Consider the following 20,793-nt stretch of genomic DNA (forward strand, 5'->3'; position numbering starts at 1 on the left):
TGGGTCATTTGGGGAGGTTCTAAGCCAGCAGGATGTGTTCTGTATTGGATGTTGTCAGAAAGCAAAGACAGTTCTGATTTACCCACAGGGAGGGACTAGAGGAAGAATAGAGCTGTAAATGTGAGCACGTAGCACTCATTTTAGCAAGAAAAAGGGTGTGTTTGGTATTTTGAGGGTGGCATGGTGACCTTGTCTCATTTTATGTGACCTTATCTGAGGCTGGTATTCTGTGAATTGTTTACATCTAGCAGGAGAATAGCATGGCTTAGTTGTGAGTGCCAGGCTAGCTTCTGGATGTCAGGGGCTGCTCTTTTTTCAAGAGGAGCTCACGGTGGAGGCCACTAGAAAGTCGGGCATGATGGCACCATTTAACTCCAGGATTTGGTTGTTTGTCTTTTTCAAAGGAGGGGTGTGTGTGTGTGTGTGTGTGTGTGTGTGTGTGTGTGTGTGTTTTGGGAGTTGATTGGGGGTGAGGGGGAGGGTGGGTTAGAGAAGGGTCTGGGAACTATACATTTCTCAGTAATGCGCCTTTTCCCAAGATGTTTTTGGATCTCCTCATTGGATGTGGCCACTCAAGCCTTGTGATAAAAATGTCACATGTGAAAGCAAACTCAATAGCTTACAACTAGTCTCCTCTGGGTTTCTTCTTTGATTCAGTCTCACAAATAGGAGATGATAAGGATCTGCGTGAGGTGAAACAGGAAAGGGAAATGACACAGCACAAAGGAGGTTGTTCATTCTATAGAAATGAGAGAAAGCAGCTTAGTTTCCAGTTCCTCAACCACAGCCCTGCTTGTCAGTCATGTGGATGGGGGTGGGGCTTTAGAGGAGATGCGATTTTCAAACTCGCATGACTGTTACTATTCCTTTTCTCCTACATGGGTAGTCAGAAACTACCTGGTCTGCTGCTTAGAATGGGAGCAGTCCCCGTTTATTACAGCTGATGTGGGGAAAAAGTTATAGGGCCCCCAAAAATGAGCATACGGCTTCCTAACGTTCAGGGTGAACAGCCTGCCAGGAACCTGAGTAACAATCTGCGGAGGAAAAAGCCAACCAAGGAGTGTGATGACCCATCTGGTATTGCAATCAGGTAAAACCGACCCCAGAGTCAGCCTGACCCATTTTTCGGTGTTAGGTGCTAACTGTTCTTTGCCCACCTGATAAGCAGGGCTGTTGCAGGATTGGGAGATTTCTTGATATGGTTTTTTCTGGGTGTATCTCAAGCCCAGCAACCTGCCAGCAACCCAGAGCCAGGCCCTCCTGCTCTTCTTCTGCCACCCTGGCCTGGTGGGACTGGTGAGGGCCTCACCCTGAACAGTGTGGTTTGGGTCTCGCTGTGAGCCCCACTTCTGTCCCAGAAGCCAGATGGAAGATGGAAAAGGCTGGGCTTTCAGGGAAGGTGGAGGGGATGGAAGCAGAAACTGGGCAGAGCAGGAGCTGCCCTGAGATTAAACTGAAGACCCCCGTAGCAGAAAGTGCAGGAGTCCTGAACGGCTGGACTCTCTGTAGGGAAGTCCTCAGGCCCGGGTCTGTCTCAGCTGAAAGGTGTGTCCTTCCCAACTGCTGGGGGCTGGACATAGTGAGTACCTGGGTTCAGGGTCTTATTTTGTAGGAAGCTAGCTGGAGAGGGGGCGGACGGTAATGACCAATTGAAGGCCCTTTGTCTTTCTAGTTACTTCGTGGTAGAGAAGGCAGGTGGTAAGATTTAACGAGCAGCAGGTGGGCCATCTTCCTCCACAATAGCTCTTTCCTGCTCCCACTGTTGCACTGGATTCCGCCAACTGAGATCAATTTCAGTTATTAAGGAAAAATCTGCAGAGAAGATTAAGAGAGTGGGGACTAGCTGTCACTCACCCTTTAGTATGAATTAGCTTGCAGAAAGGCTTTCCCTTAACCTAGCTGAGATCAAGTCACAAGGAGAATGGAATCTTGTAGGGAGAGAGAATTTTGAAGCTCCGAAGCCTTGGAGGGGGAAGGCAGGAGTGGGTCTGGGACAGGATTTGCTCAGGCACGAGGGCACTGGAAAATCCAGTTAGCAGCAGAAGAAAAAGGCACCAGAACACACGAGAGAGGATGGACAGAGTGAAGGGAGAGAGGCGCTTCAAAGCTTTGCCCAGGGTAAGCTCTTTCCTTCTCCTCCTCTCTTCAAAAAGACCACAGAGAGAACCTTCTCCGCCAAGTGCAGGTGTCATTTATCTTGACACCCCAAGCCCTGTCCTGGAGAGGCAAGCGAGGCAGGGGAGGGGCAAGCTGGTCGTGTGTCAGAGCAGGAGCCTTTGGCTCCCTGTTCTGGGAATCAGGGATCCGGCTGCTGCCCCCAGCTTTACCGCCCAGGTGCAGGCTAAAGCGCCCTCCCCGCTCCTTGTCCCTCCCTGCCCCGGGGCTCAGACTGAGGCACAGGAACCTGGGTCGAGGCCTGGGAGTGGGCTACTCCATGTGACTGAGTCAGCTGCGAGTGGGACCCTGAAGTGACAGGTACATTTCCTTCCTAGGGGACACAGTTGAACAGTTGGAGTCAGAGATGCCAACTGCATCCCCACTTCTGGGCAAAGGGCAGCAGGAGCAAAAAGTAAACTTGGAAGTTCCAGTCATTCAGCTGTACAGCAGGGTTACCGGTACCCAGAGGGAAGCACACACCTGACAGCATTTTCCATCTCCTAAATTTTAATTCCCGTGAGCCTACTAAGCTCTTCTGTTGGAACACCCATTTTGCTAGCCTCATATATGACCAATTATGACACTGGTAAAAAGAAAAGAAAGTGAACATATTTAAAAGCCCTCTTTATTTATAAGACTAGACAAATGTTGTTATAAGAACTTCCTTCAGGATCGCAAAAGGAAACATAGATCAGAAGAGAAATATTTTGACAGTAAAAAAAATCACCATAAATCACCTATCTAACGGCGGGCTTGCTTCTCCCTTATTTGAAAGGGGCTTTCGGATGGGATGAGATTGGTAAATATATAACAGGTCCCTCCTTTGTCCCCCAGAGTCCACATACTTTTAATTATCAGGAGAATTGAGGTTACTAACACCTATCACTCTGCAATGTCTGAGAGGAAACTTCAACCATTGTTAGCTCAAGATCGGGCATTGTCCGGGAGAATAAAAGGATCCCAAGGTGGCATTAAGAGAATCACTTGAGTCTCTGTAGATGGGAGCCACCATAGAACAAAGGCAAAAGATATATTTCAGCAATCTTTTCCTTAGTTCTCTCACCTGGACAATACTGAGATGAATGAAAGTCTTTGAAGGTTTCTTTTAGAAAGCAGAGAGAAATACAGGCAGATTTGCTGTCCAAATACAGACTTGGCTTGCTGTGATAAGACAGGCTCCTGTGAATGTCTTTGTGCCCCCAAATTAAAAATAAACAGAGATGGGAATAGTTATTATCTACTATCCTAAACTCTCCCTTTCCTACGGTCTATAACAATGTTGCAGAATCCTAGATCAGGGTGAAATCACTAGTGGTGAGAATTTTAGGAGTCTGAGAGCCTAAAGAGCCTAAAGAAACTCCACACCAACTGACTTGGCAATTTGAGGAAGAATGCATAATTTCCCGGGGAGCACAGAGGTGGAATATAGGAGTTCCAGCACCAAATCCAGAGTCACTGTGGGGAGTGGTATGGTGGTTACACTTATTCTTAATATTCAATTCTGCTCCAGTAGAACATGGTACCCAGGAGAACCCAAAACTAGAATACAAAGGAAAAGAAAAATAAATAAGGAATTGTTTTAGAAACATCTGGTACTTGCGGAAAAATGATATGAGGTTCGTTCAGGCTTAGGTGACACTGGATTTTTAAGAATGATCTTGCCTTAAGCATCATCACGGGGCAGAGGTGACTCTGAGTCCATGTGTCACACAGTGAACCAATATTTTCTCAAATGACCAATGCATGATGTTCTAGAATCACGAATGGGTAAAAAATTTATGCAAACTGCAAGACAAACCAATGTAATGTATTTTAATGTAACAGAGTCCTAAAAGTTCTTTGATGAAGTTTCAGATTTCATATTGCAACTAACCTTTAAGAAACTACTACTTAGCAAGTTTTGTGTAGTACCAAAGGAGAATATTCACAATTATTTTTAGATAAGGCTACCAAAACACTTCTGCTTTTTCAACTACATATCAGTGTGTAGGATGGATTTCTTTCAAATCCTTCAACCTAAGCAACATATTATAACAGATTATATGAAGATGAAATATGAGAAGCCAGCTGTCTTCTATTAAAGCCAGACGTTGAAGAGATTTTCAAAAATGTAAAAATAAAACCAAAAAACAAAAACCTGCCACTTTTCTCAAACCTTTTTGTTTGGGAAAATAATCACTTTTTTTCCCACAGAAATATATTGTTAATAGTAACGTAATTAGTTTGTTATTGTTATTTTATATGAATTAACACGTATTTTTAAAAATTCTGTGTTAATTTCCAACAGGATAAATATCAATAGATACAGCCCTCCATAGACAAAAGCTTTTTGGAGTCCTCAGTAATATTTGAGAGAGTGTAAAAGAGTTCTGAAACCAAAAGTTTGGGACTGCTTCCTGAATGCAGTGGCTCTTAATCCTGACAACAAGTTAGAATCATCTGGAAAATTAAAAAAAAAAAAAAAAAAAGACTTGGGTCCTGCACCTAGATCAACTGAAATCTGAATCTCAGAGGTTGGGGTTCAGATATGCTTTTGTCCCCCAAGCTCCCCCATGAGGTTTAAATGTGCATTCAGGGCTGAGACCTACCATTCTACCCTCTTGCTGCATGTGCATCCATAAAGTGGTCAGAAGGACAAGGTGAGACTGGTGAAGGCAGCTCTTTGGAAGGAGGGAGGCAGGTTAGAGGAGGCATCTAGAGAGACGACAGTCTTTGATATCTACTTGAAATGAATTTATGAGATCTGGAGAGATGGAGGAGCACACGAGAGCATCCCAGACAAGGATCTGGTTGGTAGGGGAAGTTCACGCCCTACCACCCGAGGGAATCCGCTGTCCTTGCCCTGGTGCCAGCAGCTTCCTGACTAGCCTTCAGGTCTGAGCTTTTGTTTCTAGTCAGTCTAGTGTGCTTGGGTTAACCAGGGGCAATCTCAAGGTCTCTCCTTATCACTATCCTCCCAGCAATGAAACATGTGATGGGAAATACTCACAGTCCAACAGAGAATGGCAAATCCAAACCACGCCACCCCCCAGGCGTGTCGGTTCATTGGTCCAGAGATCAGTTCATAGCAGCCCTGGAGGAGTGGGCGATTCCATATCCATATGAAAGGGACCAGAGAAAAGATGTAAGAGATGGGTGGGAAGCTGATTTGAATCAATGCCACCCCAAAATCCAGTTTAACATAACCAGGCTATTTCTACATTCCTGTGGACAACTAGGTATTAACTGTGCTTTACTGAAGAAATAGGAATAATCCTGATGAAGAACTATTCTATATCATATTTATTTGAGTTTGTTCATTCAGTCTAACCGAGGCGCTGCTATTTTAGCATAACATTTTTCTCATATTGAATATGTGGCAATGTAAAGTATTCTTAATAAAATTCGAGTTTTTTTCCTCTCCCCAAAGATTTTATTGGTGATTTGATTGAGGGCAGGGTCACTTTTTGATTTGTTTTTCAATAAAAGTGCTTTCAGTTAGTGAAAATTAGAGGCTTTATTTTTTAATCATTAAAGGAACTCCTATACCATGCTTTCTAAATTCTTATTTGACATCACATTTCAACATATCTTTATAGGATTCTAGAAGAGCCACGGGGTGCGTGCAAGAGAGTGAATCATTCTTTATTCATCGAGTCATTCATTCATGCATGCCATAATCTGGTAAGTTTTATACGTAGCACATTCTGTTCTAGTCTCTATGCAAAGTACTGGAGTGATACACACGTATAGGGCTAGACCTGCCATCTGAGCGACCTCCACTAAAGCCCTTGGAATCACAGGAATGCCTAGGAGATGCCATGACCAGGCTGGTTTTATGAACACTGATATCCAAAGAGAAATGTCTTAGAAAGGCTGACCTTGAAGTTTAGGCCCCGCCCAGGGTCTGCAGGTAGCCACTTGAAGTTCTATCCTTTCTAACCCTGCCCCAGTCCCTGGTTCATCCACGTGCATGTCCTGCCTTTGCTATATACCTCCCCCATTTACACCTCTCCATCTACTTGACTCCCCCACTCACCTAGATGCTCAAATGAAAAATCTTGGAATTATCCTTAACTGTTTTTCTCTTAATCAAACCCTTTTGGGTTTAAAATATATCTCAAATCCAAACACTTGTTACTTCCTGCTACCGCCTTGGTCCACCACGGCCTCACTTGAGGATTCCTACAATCGCCTCCTGGCTGGTTTCCCTGAGGCCCGAGTCCACCCACAGTGCCCTACTAGTCTTCGTACAGTGCCAGAGGGATCCTTGTAAAACATGTCAGATCACTTCACCTTCCTGCTCAAAACCCTCTGGAAGTTTCCCACCACCCTTAATATGAAATTCTCAGTCTTCACAATGGCTACGAGGTGCTGTATGATATGGCCCTGCCTCTCTCTGTGACCCCAGCCACCACCAGAGGAGGTTGTTTCACTGCAAAACTAATGAGATTGGGTTCAGGGCTGCTTCCTTGCAAGACCATTTCAAAGTCCTGTACCTAGTTTTGCATGTGTAGTTTAAACTGTTTTTCCTGAGGAGAACCCCTCCCCACAAATCTGATAAGCTTCAGGCCCTACAAAATCTAGATTCATGCTTGCCTCCTACTCTTCCTTCACTTGTTCCAGCCTTGCCATACGGATTGCCTGGATGTTCCTCCAAAAAGCTAAGGGCCTCCACCTCAGGGCCTTTGCACTTGCTGCTTCTTTTTTTCAGAACTCTCTTCTTCAATCTTTTTTAAGTGAGGTTCTCCTTTCCTCACTTAATTCAGAACTCTGTGCAAATATCATCTTAATAAAGCCTTTCCTGACAACCATAGAGAAAAATACCTTTCCCCCCATCATTTTCTATATCCTGCTTTATTTCTGCTCATGGCACTTATCACTACCTGGAATTTATTGTGTATTGGTTTGGTAACTTGTTTGTGGTCTGTCTCCCATACTACAGTGCAAGCTCTACGAGGGCAGGGATTTTATCTTGTTCATTGTTGAATCTCTAGAAGTTAGAACAAGTGCCTGGCACAAAGCAGGCACCTGATTAGGATGAATGGAATGTGATAAGAAGTAATAATTACAATGATATTATTTGTGACACACTTGATGGTTCACAAACACTGCTATATCCATTACTCATTTGACCTCCCTGACAATCCTGGGAAGTAGTCATTTGTCCAATAATATGTATAAAAACCCACTTATGCCAGGTACCAGGCACTGGGCTGGGCATTCAGCTGTGACAAGGCAGAAATGGGTGTTGCCCTCATGAAGCTCACAGACAAAAGCCCCAGTTTTTCACTTCTTCTCATTTAGTGCCTTTCATGATGCTTTTTTCTCATTGTAGTGGTGCTTACCTTGATCTTCCTTAGTTCCATCATAATGCTCTTGAGGTGTAGTGATCAGAATTTGCGCACAGCATTTTGGGGGCAGATGAACCATGATGTAAGAACATATATATTTGCATCTGACATGCTATGTGAGATTTGGCGGGTTTCTATTATTACTACACTTGTGACAACTTCCCTAATTTTGTTAGCCTTTCTTTGTGGATTGCAGATCTCGCAAAGCTGAAATGTGGATGTGAAAAAGAGTCATTCACCTCTTCATTTGCCTACCCACCAACCATTTATTGATGCCTGCTTGTGCCAGGCATTATGCTAAGTACTGAAGATACAGAATTGAAGGATGCATGGTCCTCAAGGAGACTCATAGAAAAAATAGGCTTGCAAACAAATAATTATATTTCAAGGTATCAACTGCCATAATACAAGTAAAGTATATGAGGTACTGGGGTGGCATACTTCGCTTTGTGGAAAAGGATTGTTATAGGAGAATTAGCAGGACCTGTAACTCGGAGAGAATGGTGGCGTGTGGGAATCTGGGAGACCAGGGTAGGGAGAAGCAGGGAGGATGAGCAGATAAGAGGTTATGTCAGGGGTGAAGAATGAGTGAGATTGAGAAAGTAGGAGCACAGGGAGACAGGGACAAAGAGGAATTTCAAGATGCAGGAATTTGGTGTGGGAATACTGCTCAGTGACATGACTTTGTAGTTGTGGTAATAGCTAGTGGGTAGAGGAGGTGGTGAGGCCAAGGACTGTTAGGGAGGGTGTGACAGAAGTGTCCCTCATTACTAGAATGTTCTATGTGTGAGGGAAAATAGTGTGGCTGTGAAATAAGCCAATCATCTGATGGCAAATATCCTTTTCGGTCTCTTTCAAAGATACGATACAGTTTGTATGGAATCACAATCCAATCAAGATACGTCTGCGTGGACTAGTTCCAAGGTTGAAATGTTAAAAGCAGTTTATTATTCCTCAGAGTGATCGTTATATTGCATATTGTGATTATAGGCAATAAATTTAATTTTTTTAGCAGTCTGAATATAACTAATTAAAATGATACCAAAACAATGTTGCTAAAAGGCTAAATGAGGGTTGCTCTGAACAACTCTGCAAAATAATCTATATCACTCCCATGTCCTTTTCCGGATTAATGCAACCAATCCTAGTCCAGGCACCCTTCCAGGGGTGGCATGATGACCAGCAGTGCCGTGTCGTTCATTCTGAAAATGCATTTTGTATTATTTCCTGCAAGACCAAAGAGTCTGGTATTTCTCAATTATTTAATGTACTGGCACACAACTAGCTTTCCTCAAAGTGGTAATGCACAGCAATGTAAGCATTTCAGAGGCTGACTTCAAGTGTATGAGGATTCTCTTCAGGGCTTTTTGGGATTATTACCAAGTTCTTTCTTGGCTTAGAGTCTGGGCTCTGGAGCCAGGCTGCTCGCGTTTGAATCCTGACTCTTCCACTTACCAGCTGCATGACCTTGGGCAAGGCAATTATTAGCATCTCTGTATCTCAGTTCTCTTCTGTAAAATAAGGATCAAAGTGGCACTACCCACTGAGCCTTAAATGAATTAATATCTGTATGGTACTTGGAGCAGCGTCTGGCATTTGATAAGTACTCAATTGATGTTTGTTTTCATGATCATATCATTCTCATCAGGCTGGAAACACTTTTTCAAAAACCACTTGTATGTGAATTAGCTTCTACCCAAATCACCAATCTAATATTTTATTAAGACTATCCTACATTACCACTGAATGAGGCAGGTGGGTGTACCATTACTGCATCTACCCTCAGCAATTGCCATTGCTTTGGAACTGGCAAAACATTCCTTTTATATAATCATCCCTTTCAATGTACATTTTGCAAAAATAGAGCAAATCTTTGTTTGATATAAATATTTTTCAAAATACTAATTCTATACGTTATACAAATAGTGTTCATGTAAACAAAATTGGATTCTGCTATTTCAATTCTCGCATTCTGTTCACTTATTAAAATGTAAATTTTCCCAGATCAGCCCTAGATTAGCACTTACATTTTACTAACAGAGAAGGAAATAGTTAACATGAGGTTTAGGAAAAAGGATGCAGAATTCCTTAGTGAGAGACTATTACCTACAGTTAACCAGTATTTTCTTCATAAAGAGCAGAAAAACCTCCTGGCAGGTCTTGGGAGAAGCAAGGACTCACCTGATTGTGATAGTATCCAGGTACCCCTAGTTTGCAGGCCTCCAGGTTGAGAGGTTCTTTAAGGTTGTTCATAACACAGCACTGACGAGGCCAGGGGTAGTCGGCATCGTTATTCTCAGTCCGGAAGGCAGAGGTGAATTTCTGCCAGTCTGATGGTCCATTTACACCACAGCAATTGTCCTGTCAGCACATGAGAGAAACAAAATTCTCTTCCATAATCCTTGCTAGAGCCACCAAGGTGGCAACTGAGACTTTATGGAGAAAGAAGATATGGAAATTATACCGTATCTTACGTTTACTAAAAATCCCCTAATGAGAGCTGAAGGTGTTTTTAAGGTATTACATTGTAGAGTTTGCAAAATACTTTTACATTTATTACCTTACTAGCCATTAATGAGCTCTGTAGCCTTTGACGAGTTAAACTTTCTAAGCCTCATTTTCCTTAACTGAATTGGGACAAATATAGTACCTACCTGACAGAGCTATGTGAGGAATAAATTAGTCAATACATTTAACATGTTTAGCACAATGCCTGGCCCATAGTAAACCCTTAAAAAATGTTAATCATTATTAGTACTAATATCTTGATGCAATAATGTGAGAGAGTTATAACTATTCTCATGTTACATATGAGCAAATTGAGAATCAGAAAATTAAAATTTTTGTGGTGAAGAAATTATGTGTAATTCTTCTTGTTTTACTTTTCTGTATTTTTAACATTTTTCTGGAGCAATTATGTATTATTTTTATAATGGGGGAAAATAAACTGGAAAAAATAACCAAAACCCAGTGGCTCATGGTTATGCCTCTACATAGGAAAGGAAGATCACTTAACACATAGCTCGTCTTATTCTGGATAGAATTGAGGATAGAGGATAAAACACAATTCACATCACTTTCCTTCCATTTTATAAATTCTGCTAAAATGTTTCAAGGGAAGAAATAAAAACTATGGCATCTCTCAACTTTTAAGATAAATATATTCAGCAAACTTGGTGATAAAGCGACTATCTTAAAAGCATGTCCTGTTTTGCCACTGGATTATGGAAAATATCTCACCAAAGAAAATAATCATTCTGTAATTTGACCTGAGCATTTTGGGGGAAAATGGTTAAGTTTGAACTAGACTTATTTCAGACTGGGCTTTAAAAAGTTGGTAAGTGGATTTTTAAATGTGTGAGCATTCACATTTTCATTTGAAAAGTTTAGTTCTTTGCTAACATAGTGGGAAAAAAGATACTTGACTTAGAAGAGTGATAGGAAGTGGAAAAAGTGGCCAATAGATTGGAGGTCCTAATGGGCTAAAAAACTACAGAACAGGAATATTAGACTAAATGAAGGAAATTTTAGAAGATAGAGGGTAAAGAGAGAGTTCAAAGAAGGGGTGGAGGCTATAAGGGGGTTTGCTGATGATGGAAACATAGGTGGTTGGGTGGGGAGGGGGTCGGGGGGGCCGTGGGAGAGTTGGGTCACACGAGGGCTTATGCAGGGATAAGAATTCACATACTTACGGCAGTGTAGGGGTGAAAGTGGGTATTCTGAAAGACTTGTACTTTTGATTGTATTTGAGGTAAATGTGGATATAATGTGGATTGCCACTTAGAGAAAAACAGGTGATCAAATCAAGTCATAGCCTCTGGTCCCTAACAGGACTAGCCCACAGGTGTGAAAAGGTACTAAACAAGCAAAACAGACAATAATTGCCACTTGAGTTCATTGTGGGGTGGAGGCAACATTTTTTTTAATGTAAGTGATGCTTGAATTCTAAGAGGCAGAGTGTGTGATTAATCTAAATTTCTTACCAATGTCATTACTCCTATAAATGGAAGCTAATCAACATCGTGGCTTAAAATAAAATATAGATCTAGGGGTCCCACTGAGTCATGTGTACACCCCCTAGTCCCTGCCAGTAAATGAGAGGAATAGAGGAACTTGCCTATGTCAAGTCTCTTTGTGAAGGAAGCCCCCTTGGAGGCAGGGGTCCCCACACTTTAACTTCATTCCTAACCATCCATATGCCCTTGGATACTGGTTTAGGTACCAAATGGCATCTCCCCAGGACTGCAGGCATTACCTGGAGCATGAGCCTGTCCCAGGTCTTGGTGACTCCATTGTTTTTCCACTGGTCATCATTGTTTGGAGGACTGTTGTTTTGGTACCTCTCCAGCATCTGCTTCAGGAAGAGGTTGGGTGTGAACTATTATGGGAGGAGGCAACACAAGAGGAAGAGTTAGCACAGTAATCCTCAAGGAGGCGAAGTGTTGCTGGGGGCCCTGAACATTGTCTCCTGGAGTAAAACTGAGCTCAGAGTCACTGAGTAGGGCTGGGGGTGGCAGTAAGGCTGCTCTGGGTGGCCGAAGTCCCCCTTGTAGGGAGAAGACCCCCCATCTCCAAAGAAATTCCAGTGAGATAAGGGTAGACAGGTATTGTGGGTTGGCCTAGGCCAGGGAATGGAAAAAAGGAGAGAAAGTAGGATGCTGAATGGGAGGGTGTCTCAGATGTGGTGGATTACTGCTCATCCTAGTGGAAGGGCAGTGGCTGTGGCAGAGTAGTAAAGAACATGGCGGTGCAAGCTTGGGCCCTGGGAATCAGACGGCCTGGATTCAGGATTCCACTTTCACTTACCAGCTGCATAACCTTGGACAAGTTACTTTATTTTTTAAGTCTCATTTTATTTTTATATAAAATGAATACCTATTTCATAGGGTGACTGTGAGGAGAAAAATTATATATTTATTATTAATGTGCATATTACAATGCCTGGTATAGGGTAAGGGCTTAATATGTGTCAGTTATTATAGTGTTATGATGGTAATGATGATTCATACGGTTATTTCTGCTCTGTCTTTTGAGGTTGTACTCACAAAGTCTCGTTGTGTTGCTGCAGTGATACAGGATGCCACTTCAAAGCCATATACAATAAACATCAGAATGAAATACTGGAAGGGAAACAAATGTAATACAAGAATTACATCTACCTCCAAAGAGAGTTTTTTGTTTTGTTTTGTTTTGTTTTTACAAATAACTGTTATGTTTTCTACAGCACATTCACCTAAATATAATTATCTGATCATTTACATAATTATTCAACAAACTCTCGTTGATCAGCTGCTTAGAGCCAGACTTGGTGCTAGGTGTTAATCAGATCAACTCTTCTCCCCCCAGAGAACAAACGACTATTGAATACAAAGCTTTCTCAGTTCAGTACCCTGCATTTCCATTTTAACTGGAAAAAACATACAAGAGAATGAACTGGTGTGTGTGTGTATGTGTGTGTGTGTGTGTGTTCGTCCAATGGCTGGCAAGAGAATCAGTGTATAGGGCCTCATAACTCCCCTCTCATTGGGAGACATTTTCTTTATGGTTTTCTGAGAATTGAGGATTACCGAGGTCAAAGATGAATAGGGCTGCGTTTAATATCCGTCTTCCCTCTTGGCAACGTCCAGTCTTATCAGAGAGGAGCAGGCAGCCTCCAGGTACACAGCTCTTCATCGGCATCTTCTCTCACTCACTCCCACTCCAGTTGCATCAGGTCAGTTGAGTGAAAGAGCGCGTCATGTGTTTTGTTGCTGTGTGTGTGCGCGTGTGTGTGTGGTAGGGTGCGCGTGCACACGTGATGGCTCCACAACACACTGCCCCTGTTCATGGCTGGCAAATATCTGAAGGACAAAAGTTCTCCGAAGCTGGGACGGGGACTCTTTGCAAGAGTCCTGTCTTTGCTGTCCTCAGCCTTGCACATACGCTTATGGTGCTTGGGTTCTTCTGCGGAAGGGGCGCTGCGGCGGTGTTAGCAGAGGAGCGCAGGGCAAACGGTTCTCCCCCACTGGGCAGGGGCGGTTCTCAGAGCGGCACCCTCTGCTGCCCTAACCATTCCGCCCAGAAAAAAGGCTTTGGCTACTGTTAACTCTCAGTTAACAGCAGGAGCCCCTTCAGAGGCCTCATCACATTGCCCCCCCTCTGTATGAGCGGCTACCTTGCTCTTTGTCAAGAGCTTTGCTGGCTCCCTTTGAAGAGGCTCAGAAGCCCCTTAGAGACGCTCCAGAAAGGAGGCACAGGGTGTAGGTGTTCTGTCCTCCAGCCGCGTGGAGGGCGCGTTGCTCCATCTCTTTGCCAGGCATGGTGAAGGATGTTCCGGCTGTGCGAGACACACATGACTGGCCCAGAGTGAGGCTGGAATGCAGCTGAAGCTCGTCTCTAAGGACACCTGCCCCTTCTTTACCTTTCCCTGCATTCCTTAACCCCACCCTGAAAAAGTGGGTTCTTTTGCCCTGGAACTAACTCACGCTAAAGACCCAGAGAATGTAAACATTCTACATTCCCTAGGTACCAGGATGATGTTAGTTCACAGGAAAAGCCGACCAACGAGCACCTTAGCTTGCTGGACTCGTTCCATGAAGGTGGAACTCAGGTCCTGCAGCCTTTGGCTAGGAGAGTTATTTCAGGTAGGGAGTGGGGATGGGGCCCCCTCACAGGGCAAGAAACTGCTGTCCTGAGCACGGGGGAAGGGAGTAGAAGTTTAGACCAAACACCGAGGGTTCTTAGCCTGGCTGGCTGCAAATTTGCTCCCATCTGCAAAGGCAGGGCACAATCTGCTGTCTGAGGTTTGGGGCAGAAGCCTCCTTATGGGTGCACAGAGTTAGAGCCTCCACAGGCAGGCTGCAGCTGTTCTCTACATGTTGCCCATCAAGGGTTTCTAGGGTCCCTAAAAAGCAGAGTGAATGCATGAAATGGGAAGTGTAGGCCATCCCACAACATCAACAGCCTTGAGCTCAAAAATGTCAGGCTTCCCTGGTGGCGCAGTGGTTGAGAGTCCGCCTGCCGATGCAGGGGACGCGGGTTCGTCCCCTGGTCTGGGAAGATCCCGCATGCCGCGGAGCGGCTGGGCCCGTGAGCCATGGCCGCTGAGCCTGCGCGTCCGGAGCCTTGCTCTGCAACGGGAGAGGCCACAGTGGTGAGAGGCCCAAAAATGTCTACAAAAGCTCAAGCTTTCTCTTAAAAATTCGTGCATATTTTGTGATTTATATCCTAATATATCAACACTTGATTACTATTAAAACAATATTTTAAACTACTTACTCTCAAGAGAAAAAGTCTAATTATCGAGTTCTCACTGTCTCTCCTTTGGCCTGTGTAGCTCCTGGCTGTATCTGTTGGGCCCATGCAGACACCAGTCAGAGAAACAAAGATCTGGAAAATACTCAACAGGTGACCCCCAGGTGTCTCCCCTTCAGCTTCTCTGTGCTGGACTCTTCTGGACTTCCCATAGAGGAGAGCATCTTTGACCCCACTTGGATAATCTTCACTGCAGGGAGGGTCTTCCCCTCTACTCCCTCCTCACCCGGCACTCTACTACCTCCCACCTACCCCACTGAAAACAAAGCACTGTGCTCAGGGAAGAAGAAACAATCCATCAGAATTGGTCCAGGAGAGAAATGTAGAGAGTTTTAAGGTCTTACCACCAGAAGAAGTTTCCTGCTGGACTTCATGATGCCTGCAATGCCCAGGACAGACAGGCAGAAGAGGCAGATGCCGACAAACATGCCAATCCAGGCTGCCCCATAGATGTCATCATTGTCAGTGGCTTCAAGCAGCGGGTAGAGGCTGTGTTGGTCGGATACAAAGAAGATGCACTCTGCAGTCAGGGCGATGCCGCACATCTGGGGGCAGAGGGGGTTCTGTCAGGCTGGTGGCCATGAGAACAGTACTGGGAAAGGGATAGAGGAGTAGGGCGTGGTGGTAAGAGAGACTAACTCTGTCCCCTGCATAGGCTTTAAGCAACTGACTTAAACTCCTCATTGCCAGGAAATCAAACAGCTCCTTCCATCCTGCGTATTGGTTTCATGCCTCCTTCCACATTTCGCTCTATCTTCTCGCTCTTTGGGAGGAGACCCAGACAATTTCAGACCATCTATAAAACCCCTGGGGCATGAACCACTCAAACGATGACTTCTTGTACAAAGATAATCTCTCACTCCCATTACCACTGCTCACTGTCCAAATTCCTGGATTGTAATATTTAAACTGGTCCTGGTCATGTTCTCTGTGCCAGAGAACCACGGAACGTTAGAGCTGGATAACCTTGGTGGTTATCTTTCCTGCCCCGTGGATTTCATAGATGAAGGATCTTGGCCCTGAAAGGCAATGACCTGTCTGGAGTCACGCAGAGTCACAGTCAGGGCTGGGCCTAGAGCCAGTGATCCTGGCTCCTAAGTGCTCTCACCACACTGTGCCCACGCAGCCTGGCCTCTGAGTTACTCTTACATCCCAGTACTGGCCCCTCCGTGTGACCAGCACAGGAAGATGCAAACATCTGTCCCCAACAACCTTAACAGTGGAGGCTGTGGAAATCAAACCAAGGAGGGATAGGAAAGACACACCAAAGCGTGTGTGTTGAGAGTGCTTGGACACTGACTGTGGTTAGCATGGCTGCTTTTCGATTCTTGTGTTTTAAAGTTGGGAGGGAAATCTCTCTTTTTTTCCCCACATGGTCTTTTGATATGTTACATAGTTATATAGGGTTATTTATATAGTTAACTTCGACTTAGCATGTTTTACTAACATGCTTCTTAAAAGGAAGAAAAGATGTAGGGAACCACTCCTTATATCATTATTTCCCTTTAAACTCTCACTTTCGATTGATCTAAAATCATAATTACAGGAAGAGCAGAATTTCCTGGAAAATACTCATTACTTACACCAATAATCACATTTCCAAGCATCAGCAGGCCCTGGAAGCAACGAACAGTGGAGTCATCTTTGGCCATCTTCGCGGTTTCCCACAAGCCGAGGACACAGCTGAGAACATCACAACTCGTTAGGAGGAGGGGATAAAGACTGCTGCTGCAAGTTCCATAGCAGAACTAAGTCACACCACTGTGCACTGCCTTCTCGTGTTGCAGAGCACCCAAACCAAGTCATGTGATCATTTAACCATGGAAGAAGTTTGGTGATTCAGTTCAGTGATCACAGTAATTTTATAAAGGAGAAAAAAAAAAGTAAAGCCAGCCTGAGTCTGATCACCAACTTTCATGAGTTCTTCAGGGTATGGAACATACAGACTGCCTCCTTCTGAGTGATGAACTGAGGCCCCATAGTCACCGAGGGCAGACCGGAGGTGGTGATGAAGCACACTGACGGTCCCTGGTATGGCTCTTCCTGCCCTTGGTCATGGCAAACGGAAGCCCAAAGGATAAACCTATGGGCAGAGTGGGCAACTGGTTCCCATACGGGAACTGGGCAGCGGTTAAAAACCATCATTTTCAGAATGTACTGTTATCTTCAAATATAGCTGGCAAATTAAAAATACCCTGTCACATAAGGGGGGGGTGAGGAGAGAAAGAGGGGCTAACATGAATTCCTTCTCTGTGCCACTCTACTAGGTAATTTACATGCACACATGTCATTCTCATAACCTAATTAGGTAGAAGAAGAAAAAGGATGAGGAGGCTCCAGTTGGCAGATGAGGCAACTAAAGCTTAAATTGGTAAATTAAGTTCCCTGGGGTCATACAACCAGTAAGTGGAAGAGCTGGGCTGGAGGCCTTGGTCTGCGTGACTCCAGAGCCCAAGTGCTTCTCCCCAGCCCGTGCTGGCTCCCGGAAATTATTTACAAGGCTTAGCGCTGTGTCTGGCACTTTAAAAAGTGGGTCTCTCCCTCCCTGAGGATTCTCTGGAAGTAATACAGGGTAAGTGTTTGGGTGAATTATTTTGGCCTTTGCACTTGAATTACCTTGCGATAAGCCATCCATATCTCTCAGTGTTTTGGTAATTAAATTAACTATCCACTTCATGCACTCAGGCTCTAAGTCAAAATGGGTTATATGACACAACTTGCATTTTGAGGGATACAAAGATATGTAAGAGAGATTGTTGTATTCTAGAATTTCAGGTTTTAGTAGCGAAGCTGTGTTCCCAAATCGTTATAATGCGTCTAATAAGACCCTAAGTATCGTGGGAGTTCTGAGGAGGGAAGAGGTAAGGCGTGCAGAGTATATATGGTTTTGATGGGTCAGGAAGAGGTGGGTGGGAGGGGGGAGGAAGATGGGGGTGACATTCCAGGTAAAAGGAAAGGAAAGGTCAGGGAGTAGAGGCTTAGAAGAGTAAGGAGCCCAGGAGATAACAAACTAGCCAGTTTGGCTGAAGTCCCTCTTTGCGTGGGAGGGAAGCCTTCTCTTGACTCAGACCTTGCTAAATTGTAACTTCATTGTTACACTCTAAAGTAAGTATTCACAACCTTCCAAGTAATCTTAAACATCTCTAAATATTTTCCCTTACCTGTTCACCTGGGCAGTGGTGGGAACTGGAGTTGAAATGTATGAGTGTTTTCTGGCCCGGAACTGGGCACATGGTGTACTCCATCAGTGTTTGCCAAGTGAATAGAAGAAATGGGGCCATTGTTGCAAGATCCCTCTGCATAGCTTCTGCTTAGAAATGCCATTCATTTCTTTCCGCTTGGAAATGTCATTCATTCTTTCCCGAGATTGTTGCACACTAGACGGAGTGGAGCCCGAGTGCCCCGAAGGAGTTAATGCACAACCTCTGCCCAAAGGGGAGCCTTACTCACGTAGCTGGATCAGCCACATTATAAAGTTCCTCACTGGAATGCACAGATATTGCTCCTGACCAGTTGGGTTACTGTCTAAACTAGAGACACAGATAAATAGACCATGAAAGGTAGAAGTTCAGACAACACAAGTACATAGAGAGAGTAAAGGGCAAAAGAGGCCCAAAGCAGCCCCATTATCACACAGTACCAATTAGGACCCATTTGCAGATAGCAGCTTATTTATGGTCATTAGCTGGGCTTAAAGAACAGAAAGAAGACAATTTGTTCTTTCAAGGAATTTAAAGTGTGATTGTAGCAACATGGATGCACAGCAAAAATGACTGTACACTGAAGAATAAAGGAGGAAAGTAGGGCTATGGAGAAAAAGGAAGAAGGCAAGTAGGTCACCAAAGAAAGAGGGCTTTATTGGTCCAGAAGGAGCTGACAGGACCCTGAACAAGAGAGCTGGCCCCAGTGACCCAAATATATCCCGTAAGGATGCATACTTTCCCAAAGATGACTCTGCCACACAGAGTTTTTAAAAAGGGGAAGAGACATAGGAATACTCTGTGGGAGAGTTGCAAGTCAGAATTAGGGTGGGGAAATGCAGACCAGAGTGGGAAAAAAGAAGGAAGGAGACAGGTGGGAAACTGGTTTGAGGAAAAAGGAGAGTAAAGTGAAGAAATCTAGACAAGCATGAGGTAGGAGATGCCAGGGAGGGGCATCTGATTTAGGAAGGCAGGACTGTGTGGATGGGCACGGAATGCTGGAGTGGCTGCTCAATAGATGTTTCTCCTTTTCCACTACGCGTTCCTTCTCCTCCTCCTTCAGCGGTGCATAATAACTTAGATAATGGCACAAAATAAAGTGATGGTGAAAGCTGTCATTTAATGTCCTCAGCACATGCTGGCACTCTGTGTTCATCCTCTCAACAGACCTGAGAGATGGGTATTTTTACCAAAATCTGTCCTGGTTTCTTATTGCTGTTATAACAGATTACCACAAACTTAGTGACTTCAAACAACACACAGGGAACTATCTTACAGTTCTGGTGGTCAGAAGCATGAAATGAGTCCCATGGGGCTAAAATCCAGGTGTCAGCAGAGCTGTCCTCCTACTGGAGGATCTAGGGGAGAATGTTTTCTTGCCATTTTGCAGATGCAGAAAATGAGGCTTAAAGAGATTAATTGCTTTGCCCAAGGCACGTTGCTAGAAAATGCAAAAGCGGAGACTCAAACCCAGATCATTTAGTTAACACTGCAGTTTGTAAAGACCTGCCATACGGCTAATACTTTCAGTAGAAAAAGAAACACCTGGCTTGTTTCCTTGCCAGCTCTGGAGCAGAGAAAGTAGGTACCACTTTTCCCTGCTCAGGTGATCCTGCCTTTGCAAAGGTCAGAATCACTGGGCCTCTCTTCACTCACTTCTCTAAGTTCTTGCCTCCTTAGCCCCTCAACACTGCACTCATATTTGCACATTTGCCCCAAACCCAGAGCTGCACCCACACGTTGTTCCAGAAAATCTGTCTAGATGTATCCCAGACCTGCAGCTTTCTCATGCACCCCTTGGGAAAAAAATTCTTAGAAGAGGTACAAATGTGCAGGTCAATGTGAGAGCCAGCATTTCATAGCCTCTCCTCGGCCACTTGTAGTTGACTAGGTTGTTGTCTAGAAGACCTAAAATATTTATTGAATCCCCCAAACAGCCACAAATGTCAAGAGGGGTGGCAGTTAGACAGCCAAGTGTAGGCTTCTGGCAGCTTGCAGGGTGGTCTACTGGCTGTGGTCTAACAGTGAGCACACCAGACTTGGTGTTAGAAAGCCAAGGTTCAAACCCAGTCTTGCCCAGTCCTTACGGTGTAACCTTGGACAATGCCACTCAGTGTCTATTTCCTCATTTATAAAATGGGTAAAACACAACTTGTTGATGGGATTGTTGTGATCACTGAGATAAAAGATGTCGAAGTGATTGGTAAACACCAAGATCATTTACAAGCATGAGAAATTATGAATAATAACTAGAGGAATATTTAGGAAGGGCAGGTTATTGGGCTGTGGCTTTGCTTTATGTACCAGTGACCCCTGGGGCCCAGGAGGGAGGTTTTAATGGTTACTGATACCACAGCCAAAGGTGTCTAGGTTGAGATGAAGCAGCCTCTTTCACCTTCCTCTTGCTCCCTACTCAAGGGCTGCTCTGTTGGAGGGTGCTAAAAGCCTTACCCATCTCCCATCTGTGCCCCTTTTTATTTTCCATGGAAGGATTCATTGGCCGGGGGAGGCGGGGAGAAGCTCTTTGGGAGGGGGAAAAAAGCTTCCCAGTCGTGCTTGGGGTATGGCCAGAGTCAGGTACCAAACATTACGTCCCTATGGCAGGGGCCCTCTGCACATTGTACCAGCATTCCTGAACAGTTAACACCGCCATTGGGCCTCATCCCTAGGCTTTGGCCGGCTCTGGAGCCTCTGGTCCAGACTATGAGGTGATGCAGAGATGACCCTGGAGGTTCCTCTTCTGTACTGGGGCTGCTTCCCCACTGACACAGAAATTACTCAGGGAGGACTCTGTTCTGCTCCCCTTGTGC

At 44.5% G+C, this 20,793-nt stretch overlaps 1 protein-coding gene and 1 long non-coding RNA gene across 3 annotated transcripts; one reads left to right on the forward strand and one right to left on the reverse strand.

Annotated features, from left to right (window-relative positions):
* Positions 1–830: 830 nt before the first annotated feature.
* Positions 831–9,680, forward strand: LOC102978268 (uncharacterized). 2 transcript variants are annotated; one of them, XR_008617524.1, is made up of 4 exons: positions 831–1,090; positions 5,736–5,820; positions 7,687–7,879; positions 8,351–9,680. It is a non-coding gene; the product is annotated as an uncharacterized lncRNA (long non-coding RNA). The 2 variants fall into 2 exon arrangements; XR_447673.4 differs by having other exon boundaries at positions 833–1,090; positions 7,687–9,680.
* UPK1B (uroplakin 1B) lies at positions 3,646–16,435 on the reverse strand. Its single transcript, XM_007106244.1, has 7 exons — positions 16,367–16,435; positions 15,128–15,328; positions 12,536–12,610; positions 11,746–11,868; positions 9,672–9,851; positions 5,147–5,230; positions 3,646–3,696 (listed from the first exon to the last, which is right to left on the reverse strand). The coding sequence occupies exons 1-7, from the start codon at positions 16,433–16,435 to the stop codon at positions 3,646–3,648; spliced, it is 783 nt and encodes a 260-aa protein (XP_007106306.1).
* Positions 16,436–20,793: the final 4,358 nt, after the last annotated feature.

The sequence above is a fragment of the Physeter macrocephalus genome, chromosome 1, assembly GCF_002837175.3.
Source record: "Physeter macrocephalus isolate SW-GA chromosome 1, ASM283717v5, whole genome shotgun sequence".
Lineage (NCBI taxonomy): Eukaryota > Metazoa > Chordata > Mammalia > Artiodactyla > Physeteridae > Physeter > Physeter macrocephalus.